At 50.3% G+C, this 22,326-nt stretch overlaps 1 protein-coding gene across 3 annotated transcripts; it reads left to right on the top strand.

Annotated features, from left to right (window-relative positions):
• The first annotated feature begins 217 nt into the window (after nucleotides 1–217).
• DENND2C (DENN domain containing 2C) lies at nucleotides 218–22,299 on the top strand. Of its 3 annotated transcripts, none has more exons than XM_061454946.1 (19): nucleotides 218–235; nucleotides 6,037–7,010; nucleotides 8,815–8,963; nucleotides 9,513–9,625; nucleotides 9,959–10,126; nucleotides 12,622–12,718; nucleotides 13,409–13,453; nucleotides 14,636–14,817; nucleotides 15,860–15,969; nucleotides 16,413–16,482; nucleotides 16,827–16,904; nucleotides 17,730–17,870; nucleotides 18,710–18,858; nucleotides 19,242–19,419; nucleotides 19,724–19,765; nucleotides 20,639–20,744; nucleotides 21,163–21,402; nucleotides 21,705–21,791; nucleotides 22,137–22,299. In XM_061454946.1, the coding sequence occupies exons 2-19, from the start codon at nucleotides 6,193–6,195 to the stop codon at nucleotides 22,166–22,168; spliced, it is 2,805 nt and encodes a 934-aa protein (XP_061310930.1). In that variant the 5' UTR covers nucleotides 218–235; nucleotides 6,037–6,192; the 3' UTR covers nucleotides 22,169–22,299. The 3 variants fall into 3 exon arrangements, with proteins under 3 accessions (XP_061310930.1, XP_061310928.1, XP_061310929.1); XM_061454944.1 differs by lacking the exon at nucleotides 218–235 and adding an exon at nucleotides 591–2,527; XM_061454945.1 differs by lacking the exons at nucleotides 218–235; nucleotides 21,705–21,791; nucleotides 22,137–22,299 and adding exons at nucleotides 591–2,527; nucleotides 20,324–20,340 and having other exon boundaries at nucleotides 21,163–21,316.
• Nucleotides 22,300–22,326: the final 27 nt, after the last annotated feature.

The raw sequence follows: 22,326 nt of genomic DNA, 5'->3' as shown, positions 1-22,326 counted from the left end.
AGGGGACGGACCCGGGGCGGGGTCGGACCGGAGAGGGACGGGCCTGGGGCGGGGTTGAACCGGGCCGCGCAGTAAAGCCGGGTCTGTTAGCGGCGGTGTCAGTGCCCCCGTGCGGCGGCGGTGGGCGGGGTTGGCGCTGAGGGACGGCTGCGAGAGCCAATGGGCGGGCGGCTCGGTGCGCGCCGGGAGCGCCCAGGCGGAGCGGAACCGAGCCGGGGCCGGGCGGCGGCAGCGGGTGAGGCGGGGCGGGGGCAGCGGCGGCCCCCAGGGGGCTCGGGGTGGGCGGCTCGGCCCGGCCCGGGGAGGGGGTTAGATCCGCCCCGGGGGCCAGGCTCGGGGCGGCCGGGCGGGACGTGCTGGCAGAGCCGGGCGGGCTCCGCGTGCTGCTGCTGGCAGCGGTCCGATCGCTGCCGGTTCCCGGGGCTGCCGGGACCGGGTAAGGAAGCACCGCGGCGGCTTTTGCCGCCCCTGAGCTAGGAGGGGAGCAGTGCTGCGGCCGAGGCTCGCCATCCCCGGCTCGGGAGCGCCGGTGCCGGGTCCCGCAGCTCCGCCCCGTGGGTCTCGCGGAGCAGTGACCGGAGCGTTCCCCCGCGGGCAGGGCAGGGAGCTGAGCGGAGGATGTGGGTGCCCCCTCAGCTGAGTCACCAGCCCTGTGTTCTACCGCGGCCCCTCGTCCTCTTCCGCACGGAGAGGACACGGGCGGGGGGGGGAGTGTGGGAATGACATCGGTGTGCGCCCAGGGCTCCCAGCCAGGCGCTTTCCAGTGATGGGCACTAGCTGGTGCACGGGAAGATCCCTCTGAACATCAGGAAACGCTTCTGCTGTGGGTGGCCCCGCTGGGGCAGCGGTTGGACGAGCTGAGCTCCAGAGGTCCCTGCCCACCTCAGCCGCGCTGTGATCCTCCGGAGTTTCGTTAAGGCAAATGATTTACTAGGAGGTTATGATGGTTTAGGTAGCGCTCGGTACCTGTGCTTTGCTGCACTGAGGTGTGCAGGCATGAGGTGTTGCAGAGGTCCTTTCTGGCAGGGCTGCCTGAGGGCACGGTGTGTAGGCTGCTATGCCGGACCTGCCTCTCTGCCTTTCCTGGTCACTGCGTAGATCCCTCTGTTCCACTTACCATGGCTGAATGCAGCTTGTCACCTGGCTACCACGGCTCTGATAAAGCCCTAGGAGTGGTGGGAGCTCTTTCTCCTGACAGCTGGGACTTGCATCAGCCCTAATGATAGGAGCATAAAGAGTTGCAGTAAAACCAGCTCCTGGAGATGTGTATTTGGGCAATGGTGGTTGTGGTTTCTGCCGTCCCTGCCTGTCAGTTACAGAAAGGAGGGATGGGGAGTGAGTGGTGACCTTGCTGCATGAGAAGGGAGAGTGGGGCAGAGAAATGAGAATGTGCTGGACAAGCCAGTGTGCCCTCTGTCAGGCGAAGCGGGGATGCAGGGGGTTGGTCCAGTGGTGAGGGAAAGGCGCTGAGCAGGATGCCTGTGGTGGCCCTTGTAGCATAAAGGTGGTGGTGGCTTTATGGTGATGCCAGCCCTGAGGGAAGCCTGGAATCTCACCTCCTACAGCTGCACCAGGAAACAGCTCCAGGATGACTCCTGTTTGAGTTTAACTTTTCCTTTGTCACTACCTTGGGTCTCAGTTCTTGTGTGAGGCTGTGGCATTCCTGGGGCATAGAGCCAGCCCGTGGTGTAGTGTGAGTCAGTCCTGCTAACACGAAAGTTCAGATCCCGTGAGTCAGGTTAAAACCCATGACTTTAAAAATAGTACATTGTGGGTTCTATCCGGGTGTCCTCTGCTATAGCAGCCTTCAGGGCTTACATGCTTAAAGCAATTTGGCTTTTAGCATGGGTAAAAGCTTTCAAGAAGTTGGATTTCATCACTTGAAAAACAGACTGGAAGTTGAGAGATCCATCTGTTTCTCAGTACAAAAGTCTTGGGACCCATGCAGAGGTCAGACTTAACCTTCTTTTGCCATGTACTTAAGATTGACATCACATTTACTACGTCCAGGGGCTGTGTGTCTGATGAGGTGGAGCTCTGTTTCTCAGCATGACAGGCAGAAGCTTTGAATGAGTTAATACCTAGAGCTGCTCTGTATCGAGATGGAAATGACTAAGCACACTGCATTCCTGAAGTGTTACTTATTTTGATATAAAATCTGCATGTTTGGTACTGCCCATGTCCTTCAGGCATCAGCATGGCAAGAGTTTGGTTCAGAAAAGCTTCAGGTTCCTCCCAGAGCTGAACAGAATGGGAGTAGCTGAAGACTCTAGAAGGGGTCTTTGCTGCTGTGCTGGCTGCCCCCTCATCCCTCCAGCGCTGAGCTGGCAGCTTCCCTAGGCTCCAGGAGACCAGAAACGATCTTTTATTTGGCTCCCAGCACAGGAGGCTTGGTGAGGAGGAGGTCTCCTGGGTGGTTTGGAGTGGCACGGCTCTCACAAACAGAGCGAGGGATTGCTTCAGGACTGCATGGGCTTGCCAAGGCAGTGATTTGCGTGCTCTCATGCCCGTGGTGCAGCAGGATAAGGTAAGGTGGTGTGTTCGTGCTTTGTTTAGCTGATCAGCTACTGGCATGAGGGTGGTAAGGGGGGTTGTGGGGTACCAGCAGCACCTGCGAGGAGTGGGCTTGACCTCAGCATCAGAGTATTTCATTCTTGGAGAGCAGTGGCAGCATTCTCTCCTGGAGTGTGTGGTTTCAGGAAATGGAATTGTCTCGAGACGCTGCATGGAAAATGCTTCGTGTGCTCTGGCTCTCAGAACTGGAAAAAAGAGTCAGGGCTATCTATCATGTGGTGTGAGTGTGCCTCATTCTGCTCGGGTTGAAGAGGTGGGAGCTGTGTTCAAACAGCATGGATCCAAGAGGCTCCCTTTCAGGAGAAACGTGTGATGCTTTGTCTGGAAATTACTGTATTTCTCTTCACCCCAAACCCCACTTTCAGTGAGATAATTCAACATTCTTAACTACATCAAGCTGCTGGAACTGCTCATGCAGTAGAGATGATGCATTTGGCTTCTGTGGAAAGACTGTGAAGCATCCTGAAGCCACTGAAAGAATTTGGAAGTAGAGGTCAGGAGAGAAGCAGTCATGTTACATCTGGTTTGTTTGTGAAAGGAATGGGGTGTGTGGTCCCTGAGGTGCAAGTGCTGGCTTTTTCACCCAGGTGGTCTCTACCAGTTCTGTGTCCCTAAGCTGGGTTTTGGCTTATCTGAGGGTTATTTGCTTGGATCAGACCATCTCAGTCTGCTCTTTCCTCACCAAAGATCAGTCTCTACTCTTGCCCTGGCTCGTGTAATGAGCTTAGATTAAATGCCTAGTTCTTGATAGCAGCTTGCAAGCCTGAGCAGGTGAAGGGCTGCACTATTCTCCTCCTCGGATGGTTATTTCGGAAGACACGGTCCAGGGCTGTGGCTGGTGGAGCAGTGCTGAGCAGGAGAGGGGTGGGTGCTTTAGGCTTCTGCTCTCTGCTCTGTGTTCAAGATGAGCCAGGAGCTGGGTGTTTCTAGTTGTATCTGGTGGTTCAAAGACCAGTGACGTGCCTTGGAAAGACCTGAACAGCTTCTTAGGTGAGTGAACCGTATGGCTTCACCTTCTAAGTAGTACTACTTCTCCAGGGAGTGCGTGGAGCTTCACTGGCTGGAGAAGTAGTATTACTTGGTAGGTTTACAAAGGAGAGAAAATGAGCTCAGTGTGGATCCTGTTTCTGCATATGGGTCTGTGTAGTTCTGGATGGTAGTTGCGTGATTGCTTGAGCACTAGGTGAACTGCTTGAACTCTGGGTATTCATCAGTGAGCAGAACCAGAGGCAGCCCTGCAGAGTCTCACCAGTACCTGTATGCTGGCTGGGACTTGTTGGTTGTGCCTCATCATGGAGGCACTGAAGTAGGAGAGGTCAGGAGCACCAGGCTGACCTGGACCGTGGCTCTATATCGGAATGTGTCAGACTGGCTGAGGAAACTACAGCAAATGCACTTGTTATTGCACCGTTACCGTGTGAGTGGTTGGAGGGAGGATCTGGGGCAGGCTGGCAGCCAGCAAACCTGAGCTGCCAGAGCACAGGCAGCCCTGCATGCTCTGGGGAGGGACCCAACTAGAAAGAGGAGCAGGGCTGCTCCACCTGCTCTGCCTGAATGGCCTCATGGATGCTGCATGCAGATGTTTTGCCAGGCTGTTGTTCTGAACTCCAGGGTGTATTCAGAGAGGAAAGCTGCCAGCGCTGTTGGGAAGCAGGGGAGCCACGTGGACTTACTGTCAGCATGAAGCTTCACATGCTCCATCAATGCATATGGTGGCCTTGAACTGCTTAATCCTGTGAATAAGCCCATTGCTCCACACTGCAAGGTCCTTTGGGGTCCTGTCCCTATGTGAGTTGTCCCTGTGTGAGTTCCTCATCCAGCGGTCCCGTGTTTGAAGACATGGCAGGGAGTAAAAGCTCTGAAACTGTACTGGCTGAAAGGAGGTTGTTTCACCCCTCTGCTAACCTGCTTTCCCCATCAGAGCTTTTGCTTCTTTGCTGGTTTATGCTTCAGGTCCTCAGGAGCAGCACTGAGAGTAAATGCAATGGTGTAGGAAAGGGGAAAGTTGCTTTCCTGTCTGCTAATCAGAGCTGTGCGGGCAGGCACTGAGGAAGGATGGCTCTGCTCTGGCTCAGGATGTGTTGGAAACAATGCCTATTTATAGGAGGGGCCCCTCGCTGCCTGGAGCAGCCTGGCTGGGCAGGAAGAGGGTCTCGCAGCAGGGCACAGGAGCTCTGCAGTACCCCAGGCCAGGGGGCTGGGACAGGGGTAGGTGGGGTTTGGATTTTGTGTGTTCTGTGTCATCCTTCAACTTGTTCTGCCCTGTCCCTGCCCCTCTGTGCTGGGATCAGCAGGGGCCTGCCTGCACCTCACTGCTGGCAGGAGTGCGGAGGGGATGCTGTGCCATGCTGGAGCTGGCACTGGGGCCATCTGCACAGTGGTGGCGTCACCTCACTTCTGCAGAGACAGGCTTGATGCTGGTCAGGAGTTCTGAGAATATGGGGGATCCCAGAGAGCTACAGAGAGAGCCAGAGGGCTCTGAGGCTGGGGACCCCACGTGTCTGTACTAAAGTCGTGTTGAACCTGCAGGTGCTGGGTCTGTGTAGCCACCCAGGGTCTCCCTGGCAGTTTCACCCACCTTTTGTCCTGTACTACCTGGAGACTCTTTGCTCTATCCTCTGGATTACACCTTGGGGTAGTCTCAAAGAGCATAGCTCCTGTTTGTGCAGGCTTGGCTTGGGTAGACGTTAGAGTGTTTCTTTAGCATTCCTTCTCCTCTGCTGGTCTAAACAGGGTTGTTTTCCTCTTGAGCGTGAGAACTCACCAATTTCTTCTGCATTTTGGCCTCTTGTATGCCTTTAAAACCTGCCCTGGCTGCAGGCCACAGGCTGGGCAGCACTGCCCTCCAGTCCCTTTGATGGCAAATCTAGGTCAGGTGTTGACAAGCAAAACATCAGGCAGGTTTTTACTTGTGTTGTGATGCAGGAGCACGCTCCCAGGAGGAGGAACTTCTTCTCCAGTCATCACAACTGGCCTAGTCCTTCTGCATGAAGCAGCAGCAGTCCTGTTGCTGCTAACTCTCTGGAGAAGTAGATGGGGTTCCCTTTCTCTGGAGCTGATGCGGTACCTTGCTGTGTTGGGAGCTCTTGTAAAGACATCCTGCTGCAGCGGTCCAAGCAAGCAGCAGAGGGGCTGGCTGTGGGCCCTGCTGCAGACAGGCTGTGCTGCTGTGTTCCTCTGCTCTAAAATGCTTTCCTTGAGTTTGGACCCTTGGGATCCCTGGCTGGGTTTTGTTCCTGTTGTGGTGTTGTGTTCGGTTTTTTAAAGCCAGTGGGACCTCTCTTTCCTTTTGTTAGCCCTCCCTGAAGTGTACTACACAAACAGGCTTTGTGGGCAGCGTGCTCTGGAAACCAGTCTGGAACATGTGATTTGGGGAGGAATGTTCTTCAGCAACTGCCAGAGCAGCAGTGATGTGCGTGGCTGGAGCTCAGCTGATGGCTCTGCTCTTCTCTTTCTCTGCAGGTTGTGCTGCCAGGCTGCCTTTGTGGAGCTGACACCCAGGGGCTCTTGGACACCAGTGGGTGCTTTGGAGCCTCATGCCAGCTTAATGTGTGTGGGGCACAGGTGGACGTGGACAAGGCTGGAGATGGGGTGTTTGTGAGCTCCTTGGCACTTGCCATGCACCCAACAGGGTCAGTGGACAACAGCTTCTCCCGCTCTGCTGTGCAGACCCTCTCCCGGAGCCACTGCCGTAATATCAAGCAGAAGATCTCCCAGTGGGAGGGGAGGACACGAGGGTGCTCCAGCAATGAGAAACAGCAGCTGAAAGACTTTGGAGTCAGGTATGATCCTAGCTGCGATGCTCTGCCCAGAGTGAAGCCAGATCATGCAGAGGAGGGCAGAAGGACTGGGTCCAAAGATCCAAAGAGCTTGGGCTTGGACTTCAGGGAAGATGCACGGGGCTGCTTGCAGACTGGTGGCTGTGGTGACCTCAAGCCCTGTGCATACAGCCCTATAGCTTCCCAAGCCAAGGAGAAAGGAGAGTTGCAAGCTGGCCTAGACCCAGAAGCAAGACTGCCCCCAGGGAACTTCTACACCTCGCAAGCTCTGTGGAGGAGAGTAGATCCCCATCTGCCTGGCAAAGCCCCACCAGTTCCCGTGGACCTTCAGAGGAAGCAAGGGAGCTATTGCTCCACAGAAAGAGAACTTAAAGTCAAAGGAGCAGAATCTCTCTGCAGGGCAGAGAGGAGCTTGAAAAACATTTACTCTGAGGCTGAGGGGCAAGAGGAGGTCCCACCACCTCCTGCTGCTGTCCCACCACCTAAGCCCCGCAGGACTTTCCGCTATCTAGCAGAAAAGGGTGCTGGAAGCTGTGATGATGCCAGTGCTACCAGGGAAGCTCCTGTACAAAAGCAGCATGGAGGAGACTCAGTGTCATCCTCCAACAACCCTGAGAAGAGAATAGCCAGCAGGAGGATCAGAGGGAGAACCCAGAGGTACAGCGATTCATCTCTCGTGTCTCCTTAAATGAGTTTCTAGATGGTTTCCAACATCTTGCTTGCCAAAGTGTCCTTGTACAAGTGCTAGTACCAGTGTTGTTGGTGGAGAGAGGATATTTCTGGATGAAAGCATCCCCTTTCCAGCATTGCTTGTGCACTGCTTTTGCTGCTGATAATCACAGAATCATAGAATGCTTTGGGTTGGAAAGGACCTTAAGATCATCCAGTTCCAACCCCCTGCCATGGGCAGGGACAACTCACACTAGACCAAGGGTCTGTCCAACCTGGCCTTCAACACTGCCAGGGTTGGAGCATTTACCACTTCTTTGGGTAACCTGTTCCACTGCCTGATAATCTTGCAAAGAACGGTAAAAGCTCCAAACAGATGTCAGTCCCACACCCTAAGGTGTGTGACTCAACAGAGTTGAGTGACAATATGCTGGTCCCAAGGAGGGTGCTGCCTGCTTCTTGCTCTGAGTTTGTCCTTAGCTGCAGTTTATGGATTACAGAATAGCTTTCTCTTTTGTGCAGTGTGCCTGCTCAATGTTCCAGCTTTCCTATTGCAGTAGGTTTGGCTATTCTTTGCTTTTCCCCATCCAGAGGTCCCTGTTGCAGAGTAAAACACCTCTGAGCTGGCTTGACCCTACTTCTGCTTACAGAGGAGCTGCCTAGGGCAGCTGTGGTAGAGGAGCGTGCACGTGATAGGTGGAGATGTGACTAGGACTCCTGAAACATCCTTTCACCATGGCCAAGCATGCAGCAGCAACCCAGATTTTATGATGATGGGCTAAATCCCTGCCACCTCCTTTGTGATCTCTGTGCCATGAGTTTGAAGTGGCGGCCAAGTGTATGAGAACTGAAGCTCACAAACGTGATAACACCTTCACAGAAGTAGTAGGTGAGCTCCAGTAGAAAGCAGTGCCCGAATTCTGAGGACTGCAGCAAGTGCTTAGTCTGCAAAATGTGGTTTGGGTTCTTGCCTCTCTGGCAGGATGGGACTCATGGTACCTGCTTGGAGTGTGCTTGGCCATGGAGCCTCTAACTTCATGTTTAAGTTAGAAATCTCCCAGTGTGAGTAGGACTCACTTGGTGTGCTGGCTTTGGCTGGGATAGAGTTAATTTTCCTCATAATCACCTGTGAGGTGCTATGTTTTGGATCTGTGGTGAAAATAGCGTTGCAAACACACCAGTGTTGTCGCTGTTGCTGAGCAGTCATCACACGGCCTCAAGGTGTTTTCTGCTTCTCTCACTGCCCCACCAGTGAGCAGGCTAGGCAAGAGGCTGGAAGGGGACACAGCCAGGACAGCTGATCCCAACTGAGCCAAGGGATATCCCACACCGTATGTTAAAAGCAATGAATATTTGGAGAAGAAGGAAGAAAGGGGGGACTTTTGGAATTACAGCTTTTGTCTTCCCGAGTCACCATTGTGTGTGATGGAGCGTTCCTGGAGATGGCTGAACCTGCTTGCTAAGGGGAAGTAGTGAATGAATCCCTTATTTTGCTTTGCTTGTGTGTGCAGCTTTGGCTTTACCTGTTGAACTGTCTTTATCTTGACCCAAGCATTGTCTCACTTTTACCCTTCTGCTTCTCTCCCCCATCCCACTGGGTGGGAGCAAGTGAGCAGCTGTGTGGGGCTGAGCTGCTGCCTGGGCTTAAGCCTCAGCATGTAGAAATCAGTCTAGAGTGAAGCATCCCTGTGCTTGGTGGCCCCAGGGAGACCATACTCTCTGTGGGCTGGAGACAGCAATTCACTAGTACATGCAGTTGCCTTTAGAAGAAGTTACACTGGTTTTCCTCTAGGAAATCTTTTGAGTTTGAGGACATCCAGGGCTTCCGCAACCGGATGGCAACCACCAGGTCCCACAGGCTTCAAGAAGAGACAAATGGCACTACAGGATCCAGGCTTGTCTACACACAGTCAGAAGACAACATCTATGAGGACATTATCTGTATGTGCCTGTGCTTCTGGGGGATGCACTCGCTTTATTTAAGGGTAGTAAATTTGTTGGGGAGGGAGGAATGAAGATGAGAATGCATTGAGGCCCTTTCCAGCTCTGCGACTTTTAAAGTCTTCCCCATCCGGGGTTCCTTGTTAATATTAGTAACTGCATGTGAACAGCCTGGTTTCAGGTGTCATGGAAGAGCTCTAGAATTGGCCTGTGCTAAACTGAGTTATAAGTTCTTCAAATGCTTTGCTTGAGTGCTGCACAGAGATCAGTGTGAACACTGTCAAAATCAGCTGCTTTGCAATAGAGCTACTTTCTCTGCAGTGGTAGAAGTGTTTTGTTTTGCTGAATCTATGCACAGTTTGCCAGGTTGATGGTAATGGGTTAGAAGGGTCTTTGAGTGGTAGGAACCTAACCCATCTTCAACCAAGTCTCTCTCAGGCCCTGTTAAAGCTTGGCAGGCAACTGCACCTGGTCTCTGCTTACATTCCTTGCAAGAGTGCAAGACTTGATCTCCTTTCCTAAATCCCCTAAAGCCCAATGCTTTTCCAGGTCCTGCAAAAGAGAGCCCATATGAAGATATTGGAGCGCTGCCCTTACCCCTCTGGAAGGTCCCATCTGTCTGGAAGCTGCCACCCCCCCGGAGCACCAGGAGAGCTCCCAAGGTAGGATGAGGAGATTAAGTTGTCATGTCTTTACAGAGAGTCATCCTCACCAGGGCCCTGTTTGTGCTCTCTCCTGGCCCCACATTCCCATTGTTTTACCTTGCGTTTTATTGTTTGTTATTGATGTAAATGATAATGAGCAACCATGGCAATGGCAGTTGATTAAGCTGCTAAGGAGCAAAAGAATAGGAACAAGAGAGGGTTGATGAGATGCTTGAGTATGTGGGGTGGGATGGAGAGCTTTGTAGAGCAGGAGTTCATCATTTATAATCTGACTCCTTGGGCCAAAGGTTAATCCCATGCTTAACCATCTCTTCTGATGCTGTTTTCTAGCCTCCCCCAAAACCTCCCTTCCTCAGTCACAAGACTCTTGAACCAAAGCCCTCCCAGTCAAGTTTCCAAGGGAAAATGGTGAAGGACACAACCCTGCCTGTCACACTGTCTGAGTGGAAGCTGTTCCGAGCAGTAGAGGCTGCTAGCAGGAGAAAGAACTTGCCCTGGGTGAGATTAAAGTGTGAAACCTTACCTCTTGCATGGAATTTCACAATCTTGCTGCTTTTGTGGCACCTTGTAAGTGCTTTGTAAGTGGTCATGGCAGGTGAATGCTGGTTGGCCCTGCTGTGTGTGTGGACAAGTGGTCCTGCTCAAACCATTTCCCTTCCAGGTAGCAAGGCAGGTATTTGGGGATCAGAAACCAGTGTCAGTTCTAGCTGGGGCAGTGCTGGGTTTGTTGGCCAACAGTCTGGAAATGGAGTAGTGGGTGCTCACCTGGCAATCAGTGCTGTGTGTGAATACGAGCTCTTCCTTGTGCTTTGTCATTTAAGCTTTGTTGCTACTGCTTCCATGAAGCGTGGTGATGCTGGGTTTGTGTTGAATGTGGTGCAGGAATGCGAGAAAGCTCTCTGGGAGCTAAAGGGCCAGCTCTGTCCAATTGTATGTACATGTCTCCTGTTCCTGATGACTTCTCAGTCTGACCCTCAGCTTCTTGCTCCAGGCACTGGGTTGTTAGTGGCTGACAGTGTGGGGCTGCTGTAGGGAGCTGGTTGGGCCCTTGGTTACTTGGCGTGTTGGCTTGGAGCTCCTGACTTGCCATCAGGACCATACCCTTGCAGATATCTCATAGTCTAAAGGTGAAGAGTGGCTTTTAGGGAGAAGCACGTTTCACAAAGCCTTCCTACCCCTCTGCTGCCTCTTCCTGCTCCCTCCTACTTGTGTGCCATGTGCTTCTGAGGCTAGAGAAAGACTTTTAAGCCACTTTCACGATAGAGGACTCCACTGTAACTCTCATTTGATATGTGGAATCTTTCTAGCTAGCAGCATCAGTGACCAGCTCATGTGCCTCAGTGCTAAAGCACAGAATGTGCTGTAGAAGTTTGGCTGCAGGTACCACTGCAGTGCACTTTGTGCATAGGCCTCAAATTCCAGTTGTGGAAATGGTAACAACTTACTTTTGCCACAGAAAAATAATTGAACTTCTGCAGATCTTTATTTCTTGTGGAAATTGGGTGCATTTGCTCAAATTGCACAAGACCGAGAGGCAGAGCTGGAGAGCTGCACAGCACTGTTCAAACATGAAGTGCTTCAGATAACAAACAGCTTCTGCCTGGTTTTGAATGAACTGTAGCCCTGGAAAATCAGGAAGAAGATGGCACTATCATAGCAATGCTGTGATGTAGAGAATCTTCCATTTGGAGGGGGAACATACAACATTCTCCAACAGCAAACCTGTTCCAGAAATCTGGTAGCAATTTGCATGCAGGAAGCACACTTGACTCTTTTTGCTCACAAGGAATCGAGCCAAGATTGCTTGAGAGGTTGAGGAAAAGGTTGGAGTGTAAGAAGAAAAATAGTTATTTTTTCTTAAGAAACACACAAACACACCCAACGTCTCTCCCTGGTGACTCAGCTGCACAAAACCAGAGAACTCCCACAGAAATCCTTTAGGTAAGGCTGTACAGGAGGGGGAAGAAATCAGGTTATGAAGCAGGAGAGTAGCTTTCTGCTGTGGGCTTTTCTCCTTGCAGCCTCCTCATGCTGGGACTGGCTAATGCAGAAAACGGGGAGGAATAGATCTGAAAAGGAGAAGAGCCTAAGCTTGGTTTGCTGAGCTGGGGATGAAGGATTGAGCTGAAAAACAGGTTCTCTTGCAGAAGATCTTTTTATGTAGCATTTGTGGTGACAAATGGCTGGGCCCCACCCTCCTACATTCAGTGGGAGCATTTAATGAATTCTTAACTTGAGACAAGAATGGACTTGACCTGCTCACTGCATTTCCTATAACTCTTCCTTTGACAGACAGAACCAGAGCCACCTACAGCATCTATACCTGGCAACTGAGGGGGGAACCCAGGGAGGCAGTGACAGGAGTAACAGAAAGCATTAGGACTTTGGACCAGATATGTGGTGTCCCTATTCTGTCCCTCTGCCTTTCTTCACGATGCAAAACAAAGACGCGTAATCCTTCATTCCTGGAACAAGGACTGTGTTAGAGCAGCCTTGTTCTGCGCCTGATTTGTGCTTTGGAGAACTTTCTGTAGCTGTCTGACATCCAACTTGACTTGAAAAGCAAGCAAGCAACCAACCCTAAGCTACAATCAGAGTGCTCTGCTCTTTCTGGGCTTGGAAAGAATTGGGATGCTTGAGAGCATGAAGAGTTCAGAGTCCTTTGTAGTGGAGGGCTCAGAAGATATTCTTGCAAGTGCCTTTGTAGTTGGACTTTCTAATAAAGAATGGAGATCTGATGCCAGAATGCTTGTACAGTTTGGTGTCAGCTCTGAGTTGTGCTAACGGGAATCTCTCTCATAGCAGAAATTGTGTGTGGATTCATATTCACTGAGCTGTGCTAGAAGTACTCTAGCAAGCAGTCTGTCAGCCTGGTAGGACTTGGGCAGCCTTTCCAAGTGTTGTGGTGCTAGATGATTGCTGTTGGGCTGCAATCATCTGGGAGCCCTTTTCTGGACCTCCACATTAACCTCTGCTTCTGCTTTGGATTTCAGCTGGTACTAAAAATCCAGGAGATCTTTGATTCTAAGCGTGGGAAGAAGAGGGTGAAGTTGCTCAGTGCTGCTGGGAGAGAAGCACCTCCAGTGAAAGGTACACAGTCTCCAGCACCATAAACCTCTTGAGCAGCCCAGCTCCTGCACATGCTGGGGTACTGCTGGCAGGCCGGGCACCACCACCTCCAGCACGTCCTGCTGGGCTGACCCAACAGTGCTGGCCCATGTCTTGCAGCTGTAATTGCTGAGCTTTCAGCACTGCTCAGATTGGGAGCACTTGCTTAACCCAAGTTTAATACTGGCACAAGTGGCAGATTCACTGTGATCTGAGCCTGGGCTGCTGGTTAAAAGTGCTGTTTCAAAAAGGCAGAACAAACCCCCAGGTCGCTTCACCTCTGACTACTCCACTCATTGCTTTTATGCCTCTAAAGTGAGGTTCTTGTGTTTTTCTGATTTTTGTAGCCATGGTATGGTCTTTATTTGTAGTATATTCTATTCAGCAGCTCTGTTAACTTTTACTGTGGTATCAAATAGCCACTTGGTTTCTGTTCTATGTCTATGTTCAGCCGACCTGCAGGTGGTTTACTAGAAACAGGGACGTGGCATCAGCTCTGCTGTAGCACATTGTCCAGTCCTGGCCATTCTGTGCTGCTGCTTTGAGCAGGATAGGTGGGCAGTCCTGAACGGTGCTGGTGTGTTGAGTATAAAGTTCTTTCTCTTGCCCAACTTTGGGTGTTGCCCATCTTCCTTCTGCATGGCTAATAAATGAAAACTCTGTGTGTTTCAGGTGAAACCAGTGGGAATGAAAGTGATACGGAAAATCAGCCAAAAAGTGAGTGAATCACAAGGGCTGGTCCCGTCCCCATAGCACTACACACTTGGCTAAGGCTCTACTGGGATAAGCACACTGACTAGTCATTGCTTCTGTCCTGGCTTCTGCTAAGATAAAGAAAATATCTAAGAGGCAGCATGGCCAAGGCTGGGAGCTGTTGCTGTGGCAAATCAACCTCTGTTTCTGCCCCTTCTCCTGAGGTTTAACACCATTAATCTACCAGTTGTCAGAATTTGATTAATTTCTGGTTTGGTAGAGGCACACTTAACTGTCTTGCAGGAGGTTGTCTCTGGATCACCTTTGCTGCTAGCACTTGAGGTTATTTTACCCTACTTCCTTCCTGTGGTTGTATTTTATGTGTATATTGTTGTGAAATGCCCTTTCCTCTGGGGAGAAATCCCTTGGCTGTTTGTCTGGTTCCACAGTCCTGAGTTTGATCATAGGCCCAAGCTACAGACTCAAAATCCATACTTTCAGGTGTTTCATTTGCTTGGAGGGGAGCATAGATGAGGCCTTAACTTGGAGTCAGTAGTGAAGTTCCACTGTTTTATGTTGCGAGTAATGTGAAGAGTCTCTGCAGAAATACAGTGACTGAGTCACTGCCTGATTTCAGAGTTGTCCACAATGTGTCACGGTGCCTGGGCCACAGGAATTTCTTACATCAGGGTGCTGTGCCTGTGCTTGTGAGTTGGTGCTGCCTGTCAGGACATCACAGCCTGGAGGTTCCTTGGCCAGGAAACTGGCTCTGACTCTCTTGATGCCCATGCTGCTTTAGTCCTGCCTGCCTGAGGCCTGGCAATTACTGAACTGGTGAAGCTGGGCTTCCCTCATCCTAAGCACAGCCTGTCACTCTGAGATGTGTGGAAAGAGCAGAAGAATGCTAGCTATCAGCCAAGAGGGGTTGGAACTGGATGATCTTAAGGTCCTTTCCAACCCAAACCATTCTGTGATTTTAAGAGGAATTTGTAGAGCTGCTGCAAGGCCAGTGCTCCCCTGTCTGGAAGAGTTCTGTGCGTGAGGGGCTGATGCAGGAGTCCTAAGTCCCATAGAGTGCAGCAGTGGTAGACGAATACACCCATCTCCCTTCCCCCTTCTAAAGGTAGTGACAAGTCCTCTTCTGTGACCTATAGGTGCTTGGCAGTAGTAGCCACAGCCTGGTTTTGGGTTTGTTCCTTTCTTCAGGTCGACACAGGTGCCTGATGAGGTCAACCTCCAAGAGGAACCCACACTACCAGACTTTGGAGAGGGATCTGATAGAGCTTCAGGAGCAGCGGCTGTTTGAGCTGTTTGTGGTGGTGTCACTGCACAAGAAGGCATCTGAGATGACCTACACGCCACAGATCATACAGCAGTTTCCCAGCAAGGTAGGAGCTGCATGGAAACCTGCCCACAAAACACACTCAGCAGCTCTTTGTTTCCTCTCATGGTGTGTATCCCTTCCTAAACTCTTCACTAGTAAAGCAGGCCACTGGTTTGGATACAGGTGTGCAATATGAAGCACTTTGCTCTTTTACAGACAAATTACAGTGTTCTGGTGAGTTACTTTACATGGACAGTCTGTCATGCTGGGATTGTACAGGAAACATTGCCCAGGAATTGTGGAGGTGTTCTGATTTGTCTCCCTTGTAAAAATAGCCTTGTTTCCAAGTAATCGGCTTGTCACCCTCTTCTTTGGGCTGTGCCCAAGGACATCAATGCTTTTGTGCAGCTGTTACTCTGAAAATGCTGTGCTGTTTTCCAGACTGCTCCTTCATGCTGTCACAGCTTGGGACACTGGAATAACCTGGATGCACTGACTGAGGGTGCAGGGTCTATAATCAGCTTTGTGCAATAAACTTTCAACTTCTCAGGGCCATTTCCTACTTAAATATGATCTCTCTTACTTAAAACCCTTCCTTTTGCTCCTTCTGGGCAGTTTTGAGCATGGAAAGTTGTCCTGTAGTCATTGAGGGGTTTGACTTGAGCCCTCTCATGGTAAGTGGGACATAGGATTCAGATCTGTTTTCAGATAGGATTCAGAGCTGTTTTCACAGCTGAGTGATCTGCACATCACAAGTCTCAGATCTCCTAGGACTAGAACTGAGGCAAGCTGACACAGCCATCATGTGGGGGGATCAGTTCTAGCTTTATTCCCCAGTAAACTTGGCCGTGCATGTAAATCCTTACTCACTTCTTACCAAGACTTCTTACCAGGTGGGTAATTTTACAAAGGTCCAATCAGCAGGAAAGACCCAAGAGGGAACTGGAAATCTGTTACAGGCAGAATGTGTTCTCCTATACTTGGGCATTAGCCATCTGGTGGTTCAGCATTGGGAAGTGTCAGAAATATGCTGTCTCCCACTGTTTTAAATGCTGAAGCTGTGTACCACACTTAAGTGACTTCAAAAGCATGTGTTACTCCTCCAGACTGAACATCCCTTCAGACAGTCAAAGGATACTGAAGAGAGGCTAAAGGTCATTCCCAAGTTCTGCTTTCCAGATCCCAAAGACTGGTTTCCTGCATCAGACCTTAAAAGGTAAAGACTTGGTTTTGAATACTCATGCCTGAAACAGGCAATGCTGAAAGCTTAGGTAGGTGCCAGTGTGCTGGACCAGAGGAACTGCAGAGCAAGTTAAAATGAGAAAGGCTGTATCCCTGATGCTGGTGGCAGGGGAAATGCTGTTTCTGCCTGAGCCCCTTCTTTCCTGCAAGAAGGAAGTTTGTAATGTCTGTTCAAGACCAAGTGCTTCTGCTGTTCCTTGGCAGAACAGAGAAGCAGCTGGGAAGGAAGAGAGCTGTAGTAGTTCAATGGGAGTCCATGGGCTGCAGGTTTCTACACTGAATAGAGATCAAAGTAGCTTGCTAACCACAGCAAGGAGTCTTCAGCATGACAGAAAGAAAATGGCTTGTAGTCTGTGAGCTTTGTCAGTCTCTGACCTGGATGGTGAATTCAGCCCTCACTGTTCTTTGGTTCCCCAGTGAAACATTTTCTTTCGTGTTGACGGGGGAGGATGGCAGCCGCTGGTTTGGGTACTGCAGGAAGCTCCTGGTAAGCATCTGTGTGTTGGGTTGAGGGTAAAGAATGCATTGATAAATGCACAGTTAAGTGCATGATGTGACTCAGCAGTCATTTCCCATGTGAGTTACGTAGTGCCTGTGCTGCTGATGTTACCAGCCCTTTGAATGAGTAAAGGAGAGAGCACGATGATGCCCCTGTAGAGTGAAATGAGCTCTGGGCTTGAAAGACAGCTCCTGGAACTCAACATTCCTCAAGAATCTTAAGTCAGAAGTGTAAAGGGAACTCCAGCAGAAGGAATTGTGTGAATCAGCTGCAGTGTAGGTGCTAGGTGCCTTATTGCATCCCTGTTCTCACCTGTTCCTGTTGTCTTTCAGCCAGAAGGGAAAGGGAAGCGCCTTCCTGAGGTGTACTGCATTGTTAGCCGCCTGGGCTGCTTCAACCTCTTCTCCAAGGTGAAGTGGGGGGAACCTGTTACTTCTTATTGGACTTGAGTCTCTGACAACCTGCAAGCTCCAGAAAGTAACTGGGTGCTTCTGTCCGGTCTAGAACTGCTTAGTGATTGTGGTGCTTCCTCACTGCCTTTGCTTTGACGGCAGATAAAATGATGCTAGTGCTGAGAGTTGTCAGCTGATACACAGATAACTATTCCTTCATCCAAATTACTGTCAGGAAGTGGCTCCTCATCAGCCTGATAAGACTGATGGTGCCCCTTCATCCTCTTCTTCCATGACTTGGAAATGGAAAATCAGTTGGGGGGTGGGGGGGTGGGAATCTCAGCTTGTTTTTCCTGTCGCTATGAGGAGAGTAGATAAAGAGGTAGAGCCTGGGGATGACCACTGCAGGTGAAGAGCTGCTGTTGCAGAAGAACAGCAGGAGGCAAACTTATGATAAGGAAAAAAGCTCATTTCTAATCTTTGGAGCACAGAGTTTCTAGAAGAGTGTTTTAGAAAGATTACTGGGGAGAAGGTTGGGGTGTTGCTCTTCTTAGTCCTCTGACTACTCGTGATAATTCAATTACCATGTACAAGACATTTCCTTACAGTGGCAAGAGACTGGATTTGAGAATGGAAAGTTGTACTCATAGGTATCTATTCCCATTTGATTGCTCAGACTTTTGAGGGGAGCTTTCACAGGGATCCCAAGCGAGGGAGGAAAGGGCTGTGAGTCTGTTTTGGAGCCTTCACATGTAGCTATGGCATGGGATACTCTAACAGAGGCTGGTATCTCCTCTGGCCTCAGCAAGCCATTAGACCAATGTCTAATGTATTCTCTTGCAGATTTTAGATGAAGTGGAGAAGAGGCGAGAGATGTCCCCAGCCCTGGTGCACCCATTCATGCACAGTGTCATGGAGGCGCCTTTCCCTGCTCCTGGACGCACAATTACTGTGAGGAGTTTCCTGCCAGGAGCAGGAAATGAGGTAATGGAAACCAGGAGCAGCTTTGCTGTGCTGGAGCACAGCGGCACTTTGTGAACTGACCTGTGGAGAGATGCTGCCTGCAAAAAATCAGTCTGATAATCATAGAATCATGGAATGGTTTGGGTTGGAAAGGACCTCAAGATCATCCGGTTCCAACTCCCTACCATGGGCAGGGATGTCTCACACTAGACCTGTCCAGCCTGGCCTTGAACACTGCCACGGATGGACATTTACCATGTCTCTGGGGGACCCATTCCAGTGCCTCACCACCCTCACAGGGAAGAACTTCTGTATCTTCAAGCTGAACTTCCCCTGTTTCAGTCTGAGCCCATCACCCCTTGTCCTGTCACTACAGTTCCTGATGAAGAGTCCCTCTCCAGCATCCTTGTAGCCCCCTTCAGACACTGGAAGCTGCTGTGAGGTCTCCACGCAGCTTCTCTTCTCCAGGCTGGACACCCCAATGTTCTCAGCCTGTCTTCATACAGGAGCTGCTCCAGCCCCTGAGCATCCTCGTGGCCTCCTCTGGACTTGCTCCAACAGCTCCATGTCCTTCTGTTGGGGACACCAGCACTGCACACAGTGCTGCAAGTGGGGATAATGTCTTTAAGTCCAAAGAGGGGCTGCCACAGAAACCCTGTTGAATCATCTACTGTAGAAGTGATTCCCTGCTTTTTAAGGCAAATCTGTCTGGGAGTCCTCTGGGCAGTTGGACTGTCCAGGCCACGGGGTACCACTTGCAGGGAGCCCCCATTCCATGTTCTAGCCAGGCTTCCCCTCCCCTGGCCTTGCTCTGTGATGGCTTTTCTCCTCCAGTGCTCTGCATCTCTGATTGCCCGTAGGTGCTGGAGCTCTGCCGCCCACTGGATTCCCGACTGGAACATGTTGACTTCGAGTGCCTCTTCAGGTGTCTCAGTGTGACTCACACAATTCAGGTCTTTGCCTCTCTCCTGCTGGAAAGGAGGGTGATCTTTGTCGCTGACAACTTAAGGTAAAAGCGGAGTCTGCATAACTGCTTCTGAGGGACACTGTTTTCTTCTGCACTGGGGCTGTTTTCATGTGCAAGCTTGTCTGACTTGTAAATAGTGACATTTACAAGCTTTTGCAGACTTTTCACACAACACGTGCATGCTTGGAATTTGGAGTATACTATTTACCCAAGACAGGAGATAAAGGAATGTTTCCTTTACCTCTTTAGTCTGGGTTGATGCTATTCCTGGCCCCTCAGAATTGCCTTTAAAAGTGGATGCATGGGGCTTGTGCTGATGTGTACATGTGTGAGTTATGTTCCCCTGAGCATTTCTAACCTGTGTCTGCAGCCTGGTACTGAAGGAGAAGTTGACAATCAACTCTGTGCTTCTCTTACCTTTCTAGCATTCTGTCTAAATGTGGCCATGCTGCAGTTGCAACGCTTTATCCTTTCACTTGGCAACACACCTACATACCAGTCCTGCCAACTTCTATGATTGATATTGTGTGCTCTCCGACCCCATTCCTAATTGGCATTCTCTCCTGCTCGTTACCACAGCTCCAGGACCTGCCCATAGAAGAGGTGAGAATTGGGTGAAGCACAGTATAGGGCCAGTGGCAGTGGTATGAGCTGACCTCTGGAATAGTCTCTGTGGGTTCTGTCTTAATATAAACTCTCAAACTTTGCTGAGGTTGGTGAACTTGCCAGGTACATGTCAGGGTGTCCCACTGGTATCAAGGATCAATACTATTCACTGTCCTTATGGACAGGCTGCAGTTTGTGTTGGGTGTTTGACATCCTCTAGCACTCAGAAAGAAAAGTTTTTTTTCTGTACAGCAGCATACCTGGTTATAAGAGTCTGTGTGTTTTGTACATCCTTCCCTAGGTGCTGATCGTTGATCTTTGTGCTGACAAGTTCTTGCAAGAGGTGAGTGAAATAACAGGAGCAGTCACTCAGTGTTACATGCCAGGAAAAGGCACCAGTGAAAGAAAATGAGAACAAGACCTCAGCAAAAGCTGGTATTCATATGGCAGCTCCAGTGGCTGAAGAAGTATCTTGCATTCCTTTCTGACCAACAGAGGAGGGGACAGGCTTACAAATTCTTGTTGTAAGACTGAAGTTGCATGAGGTACAGAACTCTGTGAAGCCGAAGATGCTGCTTATCTGAGCCTGATTTGAACAGGGATAATGAGTGGGTTCATTATGTGAAGTGGACCACTAAAGCTCTTTGCTGCTTTCTGTCTGGCTGTGTACATGTTGTCCTCTCTCTATCTGGGGTGGGTTTCCTTTGGTTGTTTGATTTTTCTCCCCAGGGTGATAGTTGAGGAGACAGATCATCATCACAGTTCACTTGCGGTTCTCTGCTGAACTTCACCTCATGTGCTTCTGCATCACAAGTTGCTGTAAATGTATGGGAGTGTTACTAGTTCAGGAGGATATTTGCATCTCCTTTTCCTTGCCTTACTGTTCTCTTTTGCATTGCAGCCTGCAACTGGAGAAAGGTATTAAAGGATTTGGGTTATTTTCTGTTGGTTTTGTGTGTTTTATCACTGATATTGTAAGCGTGAGTCTATGTCATGGATATAGCACACGTTGTGTGTGTGACTCCAACAGGAGGATCTAGTGGGAGGGTGCTGAGCAAATGGTTTTTGTTTCTGTGGCTGCAAGACAAATGTGTGTTCTCTGCCAAGACAAACCATATCACAGAGTAACTTCCCTCAAGCTGTTTTAGCCATGTTATGAGTATTTCTCATCAGTTCACCATGAGAAGGTTCTCAAAATGGCCTTTTTTCTCTTTAGGTATCAGATGAAGATGAGATCCTGCCCCATAAACTCCAGGCTGCTCTTGTCCAAGTCTTGGAAGAACGAAGTGAAATCTTGTCTCATCAGCAGAGTGACACACAAGGTACTTGTGTGGACAAGTGTTTTCACATTAGCAAATCTCCACAGCTCTGATGGGAAAATGAGTGAGAGGAAATACGCAGTTTAGAAAGGTATTTTCCTGTGACCCATCAGTGTGTGCTTGAGCCCAGAACCCCCCCATGTGCTGGGCTACACCCCCAGACTGTGAGCAGCAGCTCAGAGAGGGGATTCTCCCCCTCTGCTGCACTCTGGGGAGACACCTCCTGCTGGCCTGATCCAGCTCTGGGGCAACAGCACCAGAGGGACGTGGAACCTGAGCTGGGCCTTCCTTGGTATCAAACACGCATCTGGGATTTCATGTCTGAGACAGCCTAAAAAGTAACTGCTGCTCCTCTTGCAGGAGAGGAAGGACCAAAGTGATGAATGCGCAGTGAAAGGTCCCTCTGTTGTCCTCCTCACAGGTGACGTGCCCCTAAACTCCCTGGTCTCTGAGGCTTTTGTGCAGTTCTTTGTGGAGATCGTTGGACACTATTCCCTGCACATGAACGTCACAGAGAGAGGGGAGCGCGTGTTCCAGCGGGAGCTGTTCCGCAAGTCTCACGTCTCGCGCAACGTGCGGCACTTCCTGCACTTCTTCATGGAAACACAGATGTTTGCAGGCTTCATCCAGGACCGAGAGCTGAGAAAGAACCCAGTCAAAGGTGAGGCTGGATCTTGCTTTCTGGTTTTGATTCACTTTCAGAGTATCATGTCAGGTGACTTTAACTCTTAGGACACCTTTTGTCCTGGCGAGTTATTCCGTTGGCATTTTGGTGCCAGTGGTAGCCCTGGCCCTTCTAATCAAGGGCTGAAGCAAAGGATTTTTACATCTCTCCTCTCTCATCCTGTAGCCTACATCATACCCATGATTTCCTTTTTGTAACCTCGTTGATGAGACAAGCTGTCACATGCTAAAAGATGGAATAGCTCTGTTTTTATTGTTTCTTTTTTTTTTCTCTTTTAGGCCTGTTTGAGGTCCGTGCTTTGGAGTATTTGGAGAGTATTCCAGGGACTGAACCGACTGGAATGAACAAAATCCTTCGCAGTCTCGGTAAAGGGACACCCTTGCTTTTTGTTCATTTGTATTTGTTTAAATGAACCATAGAATCCCAGACTGGTTTGGGTTGGAAAGGACCTTAAGATCATCCACTTCCAACCCCCCTGCCAGGGGCAGGGATGCCTCACCCTAGGCCATGTTGATCAAGGCTCTGTTTACCAATTCTTTGGGTAACCTGTGCCAGCGTCTCACCATCCTCATACCCAAGACTTTTGCTATTGACCAAATAACTGCATGGGAAAGAGAGCAGAGGCTCTTTGTTGCTGTGTGCGCCCCTGTGTTGTTTTCTGTTGCCCCTTCAGCGGTGCTGAGGCCTTTGTGTCTCTTTCTTCTCCACAGGCACTAAAATGAAGTTTCTCCAGAAGAGATGAGTGGGCGCTGCTGCTGCTGCGGGCCAGCGGCGGGCCGCGGGTGCCGCCTGCCCTGCGGCCGGAGCCGGCCTCCTCTGTGGCTGCAGGCGGGCTGGGGCCGGGTGCGGCTCCTGATTTATTAAACCGTCAATTCAGCGTTATCGACCCAGCCCGAGCCT

Source organism: Pezoporus flaviventris, unplaced genomic scaffold (genome assembly GCF_033815535.1).
Source record: "Pezoporus flaviventris isolate CSIRO_AGI_PZ_B2104156 unplaced genomic scaffold, CSIRO_AGI_Pfla_v1 ptg000017l, whole genome shotgun sequence".
In the NCBI taxonomy this organism is placed as follows: domain Eukaryota; kingdom Metazoa; phylum Chordata; class Aves; order Psittaciformes; family Psittacidae; genus Pezoporus; species Pezoporus flaviventris.
This window is presented reverse-complemented; position numbering and strand designations above follow the sequence as displayed.

Excerpts from the sequence above, each read along its gene's own strand:
- DENND2C (XM_061454944.1), top strand. The coding sequence starts at position 2,504 with ATGCCCGTGGTGCAGCAGGATAAG. Across the intron at positions 10,127-12,621 it reads GGAGAAAGAACTTGCCCTGG|CTGGTACTAAAAATCCAGGA; the intron begins GTGAGATTAAAG and ends TTTGGATTTCAG. Across the intron at positions 13,454-14,635 it reads TACGGAAAATCAGCCAAAAA|GTCGACACAGGTGCCTGATG; the intron begins GTGAGTGAATCA and ends TCCTTTCTTCAG.